The sequence below is a fragment of the Jaculus jaculus genome, chromosome 1, assembly GCF_020740685.1.
Source record: "Jaculus jaculus isolate mJacJac1 chromosome 1, mJacJac1.mat.Y.cur, whole genome shotgun sequence".
NCBI lineage: Eukaryota > Metazoa > Chordata > Mammalia > Rodentia > Dipodidae > Jaculus > Jaculus jaculus.
In genome coordinates, this window is record NC_059102.1 from 155,895,478 (window position 1) to 155,912,587 (window position 17,110).

Here is a 17,110-nt window from a genome sequence, read left to right on the forward strand (position 1 = left end):
TGCAAGCATGTGTGTACCATGGCACACATGTGGAGGTCAGAGATCTCTACAGTTGGTCTTCACCATTCCAGCTCATTTGAGGCAGCGTTTTTCTCTCTTCATCTCGCTTTACTGCTGTTCTTTGACGTACTTGCTTTCTTACAGCTTCTGAAAAATTCTGCCTACACCTCCCATTCTGCCGTCATGTGCGCTGGGAGTACAAAAGCCCACCATGGCTTCCGGCTTCTGACATGAAGTCTGGGGATTGAACTCAGGTACTTAGGCTTGAGAGGTGAATGCTTTATTCACTAAGCCATCTCCACAGCCCATGGCTTAAAGTATTTTAGCTCACTGATAAATACAAGATTCCAGAGATTTTTCTCCTGTTTTCTAGAAACAAAATTATATTTCATGTTTTTAGACTTTTTAAAAAAAGTAAGACACACAGTCCATTTTGGAATTCATTTTATGATTACTGACTCTCACACTGAGCACAAGATGTTAGATGAAGTAGACACACACAAATATATGTACAAGTTCAAGCATTTGTATTAGAAATAAATTTGAGACTTATATTATGTTTGGCAAACATTTTTCACAAAGCAAAAGATGTATCACTATAGAAACAAAGCAGTCTCTATGACAAAACAACAATAAATAAGGTTTAAAGGCCAAATACAGACTGAGAAAGACAGTCATGCTAGATGTAACAAAAGGCCACCATACCTAATGTATTAAGAATATCCTTAGCTGGGCGTGGTGGCACACGCCTTTAATCCCAGCACTTGGGAGGCAGAGGTAAGAGGATTGCCATGAGTTTGAGGTCACCCTGAGAATACATAGTGAATTCCATGTAATGAAATGAGCAAAGAACACAGATAGGCAATTCTACAAGAGGAAAACCAGTCAGTAAGTCCATAAAGCCATTAGTCAGTGCAGATGAAAACGATAGCAGAATCATAGTTTTCACCCATGCATGGTGGCCCGTGCAGCTGTCAGTTCAGGCATGCATGTGGAAAAAATGGAGGGGAGGAGTGACCTATTACAACTTAGGGGGAAAAAGTCTAGCAATATCTATTAATATTACCAAGGTTATGCCATCTTACCTAACCCAATGTGTCAGCAGCTTTTAACAACAAAATGGGCATTGCATTATTTACTTAAAACTAAGAGACCAATGTCCATAAAATATAGAATGGGTAAATTAATTAGATTAGAATCAAACAGATCTAAACGATGGGCTACTATGCTACTAAAGTGATCATTAGATCCAAGTCTGTATAAGTGGAGAAAAATGAGGTAAGCATGTTGCAATAGGAAAAAAACAGTGACCGGAATCAAGTGGTCCATGTGCATAAAAGCAATTCCCACATGCAACTACAATGAATGGAGTGGGGCAGGGGCTAGGAATACAGCTGGCAGCTAGCTAATAATGATGGCAGTGGAGGGTCAGGACGGTGGATTTTTCCATGATTCTATTTCTTAGGAGTACTCAATTCCTTTACGATCAGCTCTTTCAAGGAAGAAAAGTAAGTTGAGAGCACAGTAACAAGTTGGAAGTACTGAGTGAAAACTGATCTGGATCAGTTCACTGAGGGCCAGGTATCTGAAAGCCAATTATCAGGACAATTTTTGTGGTAGTTAATATGGCGTCATGGCCAAGCAAAGAACTTGGCTTGAGCCTCCTGACAGGCAGGGCTGCCACTACCTATGTTTCCTGGCCCATGACTCTGTCAGCATCGAATAGTATGGCAGTGGGAGTCAATGTCTTTTACCGACACAACTGTTTTATTCTTTTTCTTTCCCCTAAGGCAAGCCCAACAGACTGGCTTCTTTTTTAAGAGAGAGAAAGAGAGAATTGGTATGCCAGGGCCTCCAGCCACTGCAATTGAACCCCAGACACAAGCACCACCTTGTGTGCATATACGACCTGGCGTGCTTGCATAACTTTGTGTGTCTGGATTACACAGGACCTGGAGAGTTGAATGTGGATCCTTGGGCTTTGCAGACAAGTGCCTTAACCACTAAGCCATCTCCCCAGCCTCTATTGTTTTATTCTTGACTTAAATGTTTGGTGTGAAGCTAGTGAGATGTGGAACCTGAGGTGGGTGACTCCTGGACTCTGGAGCTCAGCCAAGGCAGCTGCCATACTGGAAAGGATATACTGGCCTTGTACTTCATTCTGTGTCATTGAAATTTGGGGTGCTTGGGGAACCTCCTGAACACCTAGTTACCCCCACCTGAATATAAACCTGACTGCTGAGGCTGAAATTCCCAGGCTGTCTCCATTTCTCACCTGATGCTGGGAGCTCAGAGGTCTGTGCTACGGAAGGGTAGATCTGGGTGGACATTTGAGCCCAGGCTTTCTAGTTCTGGGTCCCCTTCATTATCAAGTCTCCAAAGCAGACCTAATGAGCTGTCCTACCTTCTTCACAGTAAGGAAGAGCCCCACGCTGCTAGAAGTAAGCACACCTCACTTCCTGAGAACAAACAGCTTTGCTGACGACCTGGACCTGGAAGGGGAGACGCTTCTGGCCCCTATCACCCACGTGTCACAGTGAGTGTCAACTTGCCCACAGAGTCTGAGCTGGAGGGACACAAAGCTCAAAGGAACTGCCTTGGCACAGGGCTCCTTCTCTCACCAGGGTGCAGTCCACTTAGTGCCCAGAACATACTGTCTGCCCTTAGGAACCTGGGGCCTCTAGCTGCTGGGACCAGCCTCAGGGCCCAGGCAGGGGAGGAGGGCAGGGGCATTTCCCACCAAGTCTGGGAACATGATCCTCTTGTTTTGACTTATGGAAAACCAGACTGATCATTTTCCACTTGTTTTCGTGCTTTGAGTGTCTGAGAAGATTGTTTTTCTCTCTCCAAGCCCCCTCCAACACTCCCCAAAAAGAGTCGACTTTGTTTTTTAGCATTTCCCCGTGGAACTTTGGCCAAAGCCACGAGGCAGATGCCGGGTGCTGTCTGCCAGTTGCCGCTACTGTCCTCAGGGGCTCCTTCAGGTGGAGGAAATGGCTGATTTTCTACGCCTTCCAGTTGGCGTTCCCCCGAGGCACAGCTGGCCTGGGACACCAGCCCATCCTCCCTCCCTCTCACCCCATCACGGCATCACCAGGCCAGTCTCCAGTGCCTAGCCATGGTGTGATTTCCCTACGATGTGTAACTCAGTGCTTCCACCAATGTACCCAGCAGTGGCAGCCATGTGTTGGGGTCAGCGAGCCACTCAGGTCCCCTTCTGGACACTGCTCCACTGGGGAATTCCTGAGAAGTGTCTCTTAGCCCTCCTGTGGGTCATATACTGAGAATCTTGTTCTTTCTATTGCAATTCATGTCGAGAGTCCTGTGTACTCGGTCACAGCACCTCTGCCCTGTGCCTGGGCCTTTTGCCTTTGCTATCTGCTAGGTGTAAGTTTGTCCTCTCAGCTGACTAAAGAAATTGGGATCCATAGAGCTGGAGGCTACTCAAGGATGGTTGGGACTGAATAGGCCAGACAAACTCACAGGGAAGTCGGCAGCACCCAATGATCACCAGGGCATGAAGAGTGTTGATGGGCTCAGAGGAAGCAGGCAGGTCACTGAGAGGAAGGGTAGACCCTCTCTTGAGTCAGACTGGCAGGGTAACAGACAAGGGCAGAGGTGTGAACAGGGGACAGCCAGATGGGCTGGGCAGGTACAGGCCGGCGCCAGCAAGCAGAACAACGGCTTACACTATGGTTAAGGCTCTCAGTCAAGTCCAGGGCAAGGGAGAACCCTCAGTATAAACAGTGGCGTCTTGTGGCTGGTGTTGCATGCAATACGGATGGCAGTACACGCTCGTGAGCAGGGATAGCAAAAAGTATGACGGGAACACAACAGGTCCTAGGACGCAGCTGAAGCCCTGTGAGGCAAGGCCATTCGGTGTTCTCATCCTCCTGGCCATCCACCTTGTAGAACAGCCCATTCTCCTTTGTCCCTGTGGGCGGCTTGACGAAACACAAAGAGTACCCTGACAAGACAGGGCGATCACCAGCCGCCATCCATCCAGCGCAACAGATAGACCTTGCCAATTCTTGGGCATTGTGAAGCCCGGGAAAGGAAGCCCAGGGGAGGGCGGTGAACAACTGGGGGCACAAGTGGTACATAGCTGAGCCTGCAGCTGCCCTTAATCACCCCTTTGGGGACAAAAGCCACCTGTGCTGGCATTAGCACTCCCCAAGCCCCTGTAACAAGAGGCTTCCCATCTGCCCCTGGGACAGCCCCACACCAGCAAGGCTGTGTCGTCTCAAGGGCACTAGGCCATGTCTCGTCTCTCCTCTGAGACAGCACAGACTCCACAAACTGAGTGGCATGGCATGAGCACTGAGCCTGCTGTGCAGCTGGCTGCCACAGCCCCTTTCAGGTTAGCACCCAGGGCCTCTTTTGGTAGGGAGTGGCTGTTCTTTTCTCTAGTACCAGCTGGACCCAGACAGGACCAAGACCCCAGTCTTATCCTTCCCAGTTGAGTCCCCACCTTGGGATCCACCATGGTTCTTTCTAGAGTAGGACCTTCCAAACACATGACTTGGGTGTGAACCAGCCTGAGAAAGCAGGAAGGAGCCCACTGTGGTGTTGATTAAGGATCTGAGCTACAGTCTGGAAGAGGGCAGAGAAACTCTTCAATAGAGGACTATGGTCTGGTTATAGCAGTCAGGGTGGAGGCATCAAGGGATCTAATGGTCACAAGTTTGCAGCCACAAGTTCTGTGTTTAAGAACTATAAGTACCCCAGGGCTGCTGGCCTGATCAAGACCATACCCCATCCTTGGGGAGCAGACCGACCATGATGGCTAATATGTATGGGCCCTGATGGCCTGCGGGGCTAGGAAGCTGGGCCCTTGTGCCCATACCATGGCTGCATTCCTTTGCTGCCCGCATGGCCGGCCTAGTGATTGATGCCTGTAACTAAGTGAGGCGCCGGCAGCTTAGGGTTGCAGAATGGCTCCTGTAGGCAACTGGCCCCATGAACCTGCACCAAAGAGAAAGGCACGTGCCTTGGCACGTGTCTACAAGGGACAGGGATGTGCACAAGGTCTTGTAAGGGGCAGGAGGGGTAGGAGGTAGTTGCTAAAAAACAGATCCATTTTTCTTCAGCATTTTACTGATGTTAAATGTATTACCATGCTGGGCCAGTTCCAGAATTCAAATTAAAAGCATAAATAAGACACATTTTGTTTCCATCTCAAGCTCTCCCCACCCGTGGGGCCCAAGGGAGGTGAGGTCACTATAGCCTTGATTACAGGAAGGTCCTTGAGGCTGGGTGAAGTTCTTCTTTCCAAGGCCTGTTGGCCATCGGTAGTTTGGGGGACAAACGGGCCAGGGATTAGGCCTAGTGAAAACCAGGGAGTCACTGGTGAGCAGAAAAGGGTGCTGGAAAGACAAGGTGGCTTTGTTGACCCCAGCCCAACCGGTGAGCCCAAGAAGCTCCCCATGTCGTCTCAGCCTTGCCCAGCTCTGGGCCTACTGGGTCTTAGCTGTGCCTGCATTTCAGGCAGACGTTGTCTTCCTGAGCCTAACAGAGCTGAAAGGGAGCCCCAAAGGCCTCAAGTTCCCCAAGCCTGTGTCCCCCACCCAAAGTCTTGCCTCTAGGTTTCTGAGGGGCAAGTGTGAAGTACAGACTAGAGGCCTTTGTGGACCTGAGGAAGCTCCCCAAGGGGAGAGTAACCCTGCACCTCAACAGTAACTAGGACATCTCCAAAATCCTGCCCTCACCTGTTACCTTCCACCCACTGAAGGTTGGCCAGCAAGGGACTGCCACTCTTGTGTTCATCCCGCTGCCTGATGTGTGGTGCCCCATCACAATCCCACACATCTCCAGAGTCCGCTCAGCAGCTCCTACTGCAAGAAGCCCCCTCAGAACCACTAGAGGCTCTCAGGGTCCTATGTACCAGCTCTCTGATTGCTTAGATTGGGGCTTGGAACAGGAAGTCTCTGGGCCCTTTGTGCCTCTCTAACAACAACAAAAGTTCCAGGAGTGGAAAAACCCTAAGACCATCACTCCTACCTCAACAGAAAGAGTACCCCCTTGGCCTTGCTTGAGATAAGGCAAGAGCCGTAGGATTTCCCATGAACACTGTGACAATGGAGCCATGGCAAGAGTCAAAACTCTGAGGCCATGCCAGGGTTAGCTTCTCTAATAGCCACTTTTATGAAGCCCTTCATCTCACCTTCCAGCTGCTAATCCACCTAGACTTCATCTACAGCCCACACTTTTGTCCCATCAGTCTCAGGAGGATACCAAGATGATGGCCCCAGAGGCCAAGCCCGTAACCGTAGCAACTTATTACCTGGCCTGGCCTGGCCCTGCCATAAAGCTTCCCTGACCCCACCATCATTTCTATTGTGATATCTCAAGACCGGCAAGCCTCGGCTTATGTTTACTAATACCGCCTCATGCCACTTGGTGTGGGTACATTTGGGGAATATCCTATCCACCAAGACAGGGGGAGGGCAGGACCAGGACCCCGGGGAAACAAGACAAAGGGAGAGTGAGAACACAGGCCAGGGCACTGCAGACACCACACCAGGTGCCCCTGAGCATGTGCTTGCCGGGCCTCTTGCGACATGACAGCTTCAAAAATCCTTGAGCAAAACCAGCCCGTGTGCGTTAATTAGAATTTCCATGTCTTCAACTTTCTCCTGGACCCTGCAGAATCTCACGCCAAGACATTCGAGTTTCTCTTTTCCAGGGAGGCCGCTGTGGCCTGGCTTTCATCCACATCACTACTAATGTCTCCTGAATTCTGCATTTGTCAGCGAGGCTGGGGCCAGCCTGTGCCTTCTGGAAATGGGGGCAGATGTCACAAGGCTGGCCCTGAACTCAGCTCAGTGGACCATAGGGCTAGCTCTTTTGATGGGACCAGCTTTGCTTGGGACATTCTGGAGACAACCAGAGCCTATGTGGCACCAAGCACTCAGTGAGCACCCACTCCTCTTAACTTGGTTTCTCAACCTGCACGTTTTGGTGGGAGAAGGACTGAGAGGTTGTGTCAGGTCCAGCATCCAGGAGCACAGGGGAAGGGGCTTGCCAAGAACAGATGAGACCAGTTTGTCTTTCCAAACTGGTGTCCTGTCTTCTGTGAAGCTCCAGACCACCTCTGTCTGCACAAGGTGCCAAGGAAGCCTCATGGGAGCCCTCCCGGGAGGGCTGTACAAGGCTGCATGAGTCACAGGATCCCTGTTAGAGCCCCACACGGCCCCGGCCAGGCTCAAACCCGTCTCTGAAATGCACGGGGGATTAAATGTTCTCCTAATTAAATTAAAAGCGAGGCGGAGTGGCTCAGTGGGAAAGAGACAGGACTGGGAATTGGATGCCCTCAATCTGGCTCCCAGCCTGCACTGGCCCAGCTGTGGGCAGCCCCCAGTGGCCCCCTAAACCTTTCTGAGCTTCACTTCTGTCTGAGCACATTAAAAGGATGCAGCGGCCTCATGGAGCTCTTGCTTTGCGCAGGGGACCATCCTGGGTAAATGGAGGTCAGAGGAGAGCAAGGAGGTTTCTCACTCTGTGTGTCAGGCTTAGCCATCACCTTGGGTAGCCTCTGTGCTCTGCTGTGCCTTGGGTCCTTGCCTGGGCAGGCTGTATAGTGGAACATAATGAAGAGAATCAATATAACAGAAGTTGCTGGAGGACAAAGCAACTTCATACATCACACTGGTGGTGCTGTAAGAGATCATTCCTGCCGGCTGAGAAAGGTCCCGGACATCTCACTTGTGTGTTCTGCCTAGAACTGGGAGGGGAGACTAAGCCATAGAGCCACCTAAAGATGGAGTTCCAAGGTAGGCTTGGTCAGAGGTCCTGAGGAGTATGTTCCTCCCAAGTGAGGCACAAGGGAAGGCTCATCTCCTCTGTAGGCCCAGGTTGTGTCTCTAGTTAGGCTCAGAAAGTACTCTCCTTGTACAGGGCACCATTACTTGTTAAGCGTATAGTCGAAATGGAAAGCACACCAAAACGGGTAAAGTACACAGATCTCAAGCGCCCCTTCCTGAGACCCCTATATGCACAGGAAACAACAGCAGAAGCCCCAGGAAGCCCCTCTGGCTCTCAATCGCTATCACTGACACCCCAACTATAAGCTTGGCTCCCAGGAGAAATAGGCAGCTTTCTCCATGACTGAATGTTGCATGGATGGATCATGCAGCACATATACCTTTGTGTCTGGCAATATGTGCTCAATATGGTGTCTCTGGTCCTCCATGTAGGGCTGAAGAAAGCAGCAGCCCCAAGAGCGTGTACTTTGCTTATTCATCCCACTATCCATAGTTCCTGGGTAGTTTTGGTAGTGGGGGTCCACACACACATACACACACACACACACACACACACACACACACACAAACTTTTTGTATAAGTTATAGCTGTTTCTGGTGAGTATATTAGATATTTACTTTCAGTAAACATTGCTGGAGTTTCCCAAAGCGGTCACCCTAATTTTCACTCCTGCTGGCAGCATCTGAACATTCCAGTTGCTCTATATCCTCACGAATACTGGACATTTCTTTTCAGCCATATTGGTGGGTGTCTAGTGGCATCAAATTTAATTTGTAGTAACCTCACGGCTAACAATGTTGCACCCCATTCTATTTTCTTACTACATCGTATATCTCATTCTTTGTAAAAACGTCCTGTCTCCTCATTCTATGTTGGGGGGGGGGGACTTCTTTTCTTCTTGAATTGCTGTTCTTTGCATCTTTATACGTCAGGGTACTCTCGGTATGAGTCATTTGTCGGATACACATACATGCATGTGCACTGCAAATACGGCCTCCCTCTCTGCAGGCCGCCTTTCCCCTCTCTTTATGGTGTCTTTTGATGAACAGAAGGTCTTAATTTTAATGTGGTCCAGTTAATCAAACATTTCCTCTCTGGATAGTGCTGTTTATGTCCTACTTAAGAAACTCTGACTACTCCAAGGTCATAAAGATATTCTGGTTTGTTCTAAAGCTTTATTAGCTCACCTTTCACATGTGGATCTGCAATCCATCTGGAATAGATTTTTGCATCCTATTGTGAGGCCAAGGTCAAGAGATACTTTTCCCTCCACTTGGCTATCCAGCTTGACTCAACATCTTTTGTTGAGAAGACCATCCTTTCCCCACCATCCTGCAGCATCAGCACTGGTGTCATCAGCTCGTTGTGGACATAAGGCTACTTCTGAACAGTTCCACTGGTCAAATCTGACCAGTTCTTTTTGGCCAGTGCCATCCTTCACCCTCACCGCAGGTTACTAGCAGGTCTTGATGGCTGGAGCATGCAGACTTCGTCGGCTCTCCTTTGCCTTGCCATATACGCATCAGCTTCCATAGAAGGAGAAATGGTATTTACATGGCATCAGGGCTCCTGACTCGTAGCCCCGTTTGTTCCTCATTTGACTGGTTTATTTTTCAGTTCTCATAATGTTCCCTATAGTTTTCTGTGTAGCAATTGAATACAGCTTGTCAGGCTTACTCGTCAGCTGGCAGTTTGGTATGGTTGGGCTCACCAGGCCTAGGGACAATGTCTGGTAAGAAATTCTAGCCATCTTGGGTCATTGGGTCCTGCCCACAAGACCCTGGGACCTAATCTTTACGGGCTGCAGTTGTCTCTTGTGTTGGTGTGAGGACTTGAGGAGACAGGGAAAGGTATCCAGCCACATACCTGACTTGAGAAAGTCCATGATAAGCATTACCCACTATAAAATGCCACAATATGATGAGAGACCCCATAAGATGTCCCCTTACTTGGCCTGGAGACTGCCGTGTGATGATTTTGCATTGGAAACAAATGGATCAAACTATTAGGTACACTGTAAAAAGATGTACTTATAGATGTCTCAGAGTCTGAGGACTGTGGATGGTCTGGAGTCAGGTGACAGCAAGGATGTATGCAGGTCCCCAACCATAACCTCAAGTAGCTGGGAAATGGACTCACGAGCTGTTTGGACTCCCATCAAAAGTATAGGCCTGAGGGGCTGGAGAGATGGCTTAGTGGTTAAGGCGCTTGCCTGTGAAGCCTAAGGACCCATGTTCTATTCTCCAGATCCCACATAAGCTAGACGCACAATGTGAGGCAAGGGTGTACATGCCCAGTAGGTAGCACAAGCATCTGGAATTCTACAGCAGTGGCTGAGGCTCTGGCGTGCCCATTTCTACCTCTCCCCTCCCTGCTCCCCTCTAAAATAATAAAAAAGTGTAGCCAGGAACCCACAATTCTGAAGGACTACCCCAGCAGCTGCAGTGCCCCAGTACACTTCTGTCACTTGTTCTCATCACAAACGGACCCAGACAGAATCAGGAGCGGGCTGAGTAATGCATCCCGCCTTCCCTAGGCCCTGAATATGACAGATAAATTGTTGCGGTTCATTTGTATCTCTGGTAACCAATGGAGAGGTAAGACCAAATGTGGCTGCAGTATTCACAGATACTGGCTGTCAGCACCTAGATTCTGTTGTACCTGGCATTAGCTGAGCCTATGGTGCACTTCTGATGCCAGGGTTGAGATGAGATGCTGCTGTAGCTGCTGGATACCTAGCTCATATCCTTGGTAGCCTGGAGCACACCTCTGGAGTCGGTCCCCAGCTTCACAGAGGCCATGTGAAGGAGAGGGAGAGACTTGCCGCCACCACACAAGAGGTGTTAGCAGAATCCAGATTCAGTCTGAGCGACGCTGTCACCAGGGGAGCCTGAGTCAGTACAGCAGAAGTCAGGCTGGAGTCCTCAGGGTTGTGCTGGCCCTGGGACAGTAATGAAATACAAAGATTCTATGGCTCACTTGAGAGGAGGGAGCAGTCCCTAGTGAGACAGGCTGGGCACTGGTCATGTGGTCACCTTCTACAGTGAGGACTCCTTGAGTCCCACACCTCTGGGTGTGCTACGTATGACGCAGTTTCACCAGGCAGGAAGCCAAGGGCCTTCACAGGTCTATGGGTTACTCTGGGGACTTTTTGATCACTTGTACAAGACTGATCTGTCCTCAAAGGATGCCATGGCCTAGCTCAATGGTGCCCCAAAACCTATTAGGATTTTTTGTTTGTTTTTCAAGTTAGGGTCTCGCTCTAACTCAGGCTGACCTGGGATTTACTATGTAGTCTCAGGCTGGCCTCAAACTCAGGGCAGTCCTCCTACCTCTGCCTCCCGAGTGCTGGGATTAAAGGCATGCGCCACCACACCCTACTCCCATTCAGTATTTACACCCACATTTGTAGACCCTTTAAGAACAGTGTAGATGCCCTGGGCAAAGGCCGTACCCAAGGCGCTTGTCCTTGGGAGTGACTATCTAGTGGAAGTATGATTAGAAGTCTCGTTCTATGGTCAAGTGTCCCCCGTCTCCTCAGTCCTGGCCTTACTCTCTGCTTTGATCTTCTCCCCAAGTACTTTTCACACACATGTGGCTTGACGCCCTTGAGGGTTCGGGCCATTTGGCAGGTCTCCCCGAGATTCTGGGCATTCATATAGAGCCCCTAGTACTACAGCGGCACACAGCACCTCAGAGGGGGTGATACAGAAAGTTTAGAGGGATTGTTTTTTGGGGGGTGTCAATTCAGGGGAATGTTTTACTCAGCTTGTCTCTGGAGACTCTAGCACTGCGCTCTCATGTAGTATCACACCACGATGCGCGCAAAGTAACTGGGTCGTGACAAGGGTCTGTGGTACTCTGCTGGGGAACAGGCAGAAATCAAGCTGAATTTTCGAGGAAGCAGAGGATACTTGAGAAACGGGATGGTAGGCAGGTGAGGAAACTGATAGGTGAGTCTCAGGGCTGGAGAGATGGCTTAGTGGTTAAGGCGCTTGCCTGCAAAGCCAAAGGACCCAGGTTCGATTCCCCAGGACCCACGTAAGCCAGAGGCACAAGGTGTCTATAGGGAGTCTGCAGTGGCTAGAGGCCCTCATTCATTCTTTCATGTTCTCTCCCTCCCCCTCCTTGTAAATATTTTTTAAAAGAAAGGTAAGGTTCAGAGAGCATGGAGCTACACACAAACACATTGGTTTTCAGTCAGGGCTCTTCCCTAAATGAATCTACACAGCCTGTGTTAGAGGCCTAAGCCTGCTGCCCCAGAGAGCCAGGTCCCCTCAGATCCAGTGTGTGGGCCTTCTGTACTAGAGAGAATAGCTGTCCTCTATCCCAAGGAATCTTTCTTCTGCCTAATTCTCCCCGCTGCACCTTTTGGGTGTAGGTTTGTTTTGTACAGTGTTTTTTTTTTTTTTTTAGGTTCATGTCTGGATTTATTACATTATATTCACCTCCCAATCTAAAACATTTGAATGTTTTTTTCTTCTTTTCTTTTTGAATGGCCCCAAGACCAACAACCACCAGGTGTGTGGGCTCCAGGTGAGAGCTCAAAGGGACCCGATAGGGTGTGCAGAATGACCAGTGGCATGAGCAGGGTCTAAGCCCAGAGTGAGTAAGTGGCCTTCAGTACAGTGATGCTCGGCAAAAGGTTGAGCTCAGGCTGCTGTGTGCGGAGAAGCAGGGGTGTACTGCCCACCCCAGGGCCCAGGGGTTTACTTGAGACATTCTTCCTGTGGGATGCCATGCTCCATGGCAATGCGTGGGAGTTACATGCTGCCAGACTCTTATCAGCTGCCTCACCACTGGGGAATGAATACCTCAGTAGACCATGTAGCCTAAGTTATGGTCAGGAGGACATCCCTGGAGTGGACAGATAGGGAAATGGAAGCCCAAGCAGAGATGAGCAGACCTCGCCCAGAGGACAAAGCTCATGGCAGGGCCAGGGCTAGATGGCAGGCCCAACTCTAATCTTTGTTCTTTTGCTCTCTTGATGGGGCCCATTTCCTCTCCATGCCAGACTCTATCTGTCCCTTTCTAGCAGAGCTGGATTGTGACTTTCCCGAACACTATTATCATGACTACCTGACTACACACTCAAGGCCTTGGGCTAGACATACAGATCCTCTCAGATGAGGAAGAGTGACTACTAGCTGAATCTACTGCAGGGAAGAGAAGCTGCAGGGAAGAGATGAGGTCTGGGGCTGGCCAGGAGAGACAGTGAAATTGGCAAGTCAAGCCAGCCTAACACTTCACAGAACAGCCAGGAGACCCTACTGGACAAACACGATTTCTAATCCAAGCAGGAGGGTCAAAATGGGCCCTAGAACAAGAAACAGAAGGAAAAAAAGCCAACTGTGACTAGGCATGCTGAGTGCCTTATGTAACCTGGAGCCAAGGGGATGCAGCACAACCCAGACCACAGATCCTCAGTCTTCTCCGGAAAGAAGCTCAGGAAAAAACAATCCTGGCTACCTGCTGCATTTGAAAATAGTCCCATTAGCAAACAAAGAGAGCGGTTGCACAGGAGGTCAGAGTAGTGTTTGAGTTGATCCTCTGCCTAGGCATTAGGCCTCCGTGCGCACACAGTATATATTCCTGTCCATCACAGTCACTCATCCATTCTGAGAGTTGCAAAATGGGGTTACTTTTCCCACCTATCCTCTCCCAGGCTACATGGGTAAAAACCCCAGCAACTTAAGCTAAAAAGCTAAGAGTGACCAGCCAGTCTACCTCGCCACTGATCACCATGGACTTGCCCCACTTGCCTGATGCATGACGTCCGTTCCTGTAAATGCGTAACTCTGTGGGTGCTGGATCTCAAGGCTTGGAAGACCTGGGCTGGATGGGGTCGTGGGTACATATGTTGAGAACCCTTGATGGGGAAGGGCTATGGCACCCCAAGAGCAGGCTCTTCATTACTAGACCCAACAGTGTCACAGGCAGGAGTGTGGAGGTTGACTGGAAGATGGACTTTCCAGAAGCAGGCTGAGGAAGGTGCCAGATCTCAATCCCATAGGCTGGGACAGGGAGTTTGGAGAGCCTCTGTGGGAGGACCCCTCTGTGCTGTTCAATTGCTTTGGGCTTGGGGTGTAACCCTCTCGCTTTTACTGCTGACTGACTGGTGAGGGCCTGGGCTAGGTCTCCCCACTGGTAGGGAGAGAAGTATGGAAGCTGGTTTGCTGGGGCCACCCAGGGTGGGCTCAGGAAGGGAAGGAATGTGACTGAGGCTGGGTGGGGCTAAGGAGAGCACAGCCAGTTGTGGGTTTTTCCTGAGGCCCAGAGAGACATGAATGGATGCGGAAGCCCCTTGCTCCCAGCCCCCAGCACACACACTAGGACCTTTCTTCATCAGATGGCCATTGGAGCTGGAGGCCAAGGACAGCCTCTAGAAATCTGAATTCCATTCACTTTTGGCAAGGTGTAGTTTCCTGCTTGGGGAAGGTGTGCACATGTGTGTACTCACAACCACAGAGACTGGTGGAAGGTAGAGGCACATGGGTGGATGGCTGTTGGATTTGATGGCAAGATGGTCCCCGTGTTCCTGGACACTAGATGGCACTTGCAGAGCCTGTCTCTAGAGTCAGACAAATACCTTGAGGGAATAAATCAGAAACGTGCAGTCTCTGTTGCCTTTGAAACAAGCTCTGGCTTAAAACCGTCACAGCGAAACATGCCTTTGAATTGGAAAGCCAGAACTTTTTGCAAAATAATTCAAAAAGTTTGTTGAACCTTAAACCTTTCCTGATGACTCCTTCCTTCTGAACTTCACTCGTTAAAGTTGCTCCGATCCTAGCCCAGTGCCAGACCAGCTTCCTGGAAACTCTAGCCAACTGCTGGCCTTTGGAATGGCTTGTCACCCTAATAGCTGTGTTTAGAAAAAAAAAAGAAGAAGAAGAAAAAAGCTCCCTGGGCACCTTGGCTACAGGATCTGAAAAGTCCTTTGTGTCCGCTCCAGCTGCAGGCTTTTCCAGGCCCCGCTTCTGGGGCCGACTGGAACTGTTTCTCTTCGTTTCCTCTTACACTGGCGGGCACTCGGCTGGCTCCTTCCCGCCCAACTTCTTTGCCAGAGCCCAGGTGGGGGATAGGGATGCCAAGGGCAGAGTCCATGGCGAGGCTGAGTGTGGAGTGTGGGTATGTCCTGAGTGGGCAGGCCTAGAGATGGGCTCACGGCCTCTTCTTCCTGCTACTGAGGGTAGTGCTCAGCCGGGAAAGGCAAGGGCCTCTCTTAGGTCAACATTGTGTCATTTCCCCCAGAACAGCCAGGGCCAAACCAGCTCCTGAGCTATTTAATAGTAAAGATAACTCGGCCTTTGCCTTCCCAAAGCTGTTTTGGCAACACAAAGTGTGAATGTTGACTGGAATCTAAGTTAAATTAAAAAGAAATGGATTTAAAATGTGGGTATGCAGTAGCAAATGTTTAAGTCACTATAGACATTAGGCAGATAGTCTGGGTATAGTGTCATCATTTTGCATTAATCAAGATCAAAAATTACCTGAAAATGGAAGTCACATAGAAACTTAATATTTAGGTGCTGGAGACATGGCTTAGCAATTAATGTGCTTGCCTGTGAAGCCTAAGGACCCAGGTTCAATTCTCCAGAACCCACGTAAGCCAGATGCACATGGTGGTTCATGTGTCTGGAGTTTGTGTGCAGTGGCTAGAGGCCCTGGTGTGCCAATTCTCTCTCTCTCTCTCTATCTGCCTCTTGCTCTCTCTCACACAAAGAAATAAATATTTTTAGAAAGTTAATATTTAATGAGGTTCATGAGTCTCTTTCGAAATCCCCCCATTCAAAATTCTATCATGAAGAGACCCATGTAACAGGGTCATGTCACTGGAGACGCCTGCCCCGTGCAGATGGAGGGGAGGGCTCCCTTCAACAGAGGGTGGCTGGCCTCTCGGGGAGCCTGCCCAGGGCCTGTCCGAACTCGGGCTCTGCCTTTCTCTTTCAAAACCCCCTTTGTGCCGCGCAGCCCCTGCTCTGCAGTGACATGAACCAGAGACTCTCAGCTCCATGCCTGGAGAGTGGCTGCTCACAGGCATGCCATCCAGGCAGCACACACAGCTGTGGCTGCCCACACCCACTCCCAGTCTGGAATGACACCTGCCATGCTAAGAGCAAGCCATTTGTAACGTACTAGTGTTGTGCCTAAAAGAAAGTCACAAAAAAATATACTCTACACACACACACACACACACACACACACACACACACATACGATAAACAAATTCAGGATATGGAGGGATTATGTAAAAAAAAAAAAAGAATTAAAATCTCCCACCTCAACCCTAATTCTAATTCCCAAGTTTCTTATCCTACTGGGTCTTTCCAGAGGGGTTTTATATAAGCAAAGATGTGTCCGTATGTATATACTTTCATATACCTTTTACACAAATGGTAATATCCTGTGTATATATACATTCCTTTGCACTTACTTGCCTTTTGTGGCTTTGTGCTGCACAGATAGGAAGGCCATGCTTCTCTATGAGCTGCCCATACGGTCCTGATTTGTCCTGCTGTGGTACATCCGAGAGCATTCACTGTGGATACCCTCGTGTAAACAGGTGGCAGTGCTGCTTTCTCATGGCTGGGCTTCCATTGTGTTTTGAGGGGCCTCTGCACTGGGCCATGCTTTTCCCAGGTAGGACATGCTCACGATTCTGCTCAGGTCATTGGCTGGAGTCATCCTGGCACCTATCCCATTTATAGTGAACACGTGGACCTGCCATGCCTGGCAAAAGGCATGTGGATGGAGGTGCAGGCTCAGGATCATCATACTGGGCACTCCACAGCTACCATCCCACAAGTACCTTTAAGAAATTGGCGAGGGTGCGGGGGAGCTGGAGAGATGCCTTAGTGGTTAAGGTGCTTGCCTTAGGACCCAAGTTCCATTCCACAGTACCCTCATAAGCCAGATGCACAAGGTGTCTAGAGTTTGTTTGCAGTGCTACCATGCCCACATCCTCATCCAATCTCTCTCTCCAATCAATCAATAATAAATAACTTTTTGTGTGTTCTTGGTTTCTCGAGGTAGGGTCTCACTCTAGCCTAGACTGACCTGGAATTCACTATTCAGCCTTAGGGTAGCCTTGAACTCACAGCAATCCTCCTACCTCTGCCTACTGAGTGCTAGGATTAAAGGCATAACACCACACCAGGAAATAAATAAAAATATTTTCAGACAATAAGTATTTTTAATGCATTAAAAGAAATGGGTGGGGCTCAGACTCTCCAGTGAACATTTCATGGAAATCCCAAGCAACTGACACAACACCAGACTGTCAGGAGATGACCAACAGTTATACACTTAGTGCCCAGGAGGCAGGACGGCCTGGCATAAAGCAATT

The 17,110-nt window shown here is 49.5% G+C and overlaps 1 protein-coding gene across 2 annotated transcripts in view; it reads left to right on the top strand.

Annotated features, from left to right (window-relative positions):
• Window positions 1-17,110, top strand: part of Kcnq1 (potassium voltage-gated channel subfamily Q member 1) — a 390,510-nt gene that overhangs the window by 206,166 nt on the left and 167,234 nt on the right. For both annotated transcript variants that reach the window (XM_004654224.2, XM_045150057.1), the window contains exon 11: window positions 2,416-2,536. In XM_004654224.2, coding sequence (XP_004654281.1) covers window positions 2,416-2,536 — 121 coding nt within the window. The remainder of the gene's footprint in view (window positions 1-2,415; window positions 2,537-17,110) is intronic.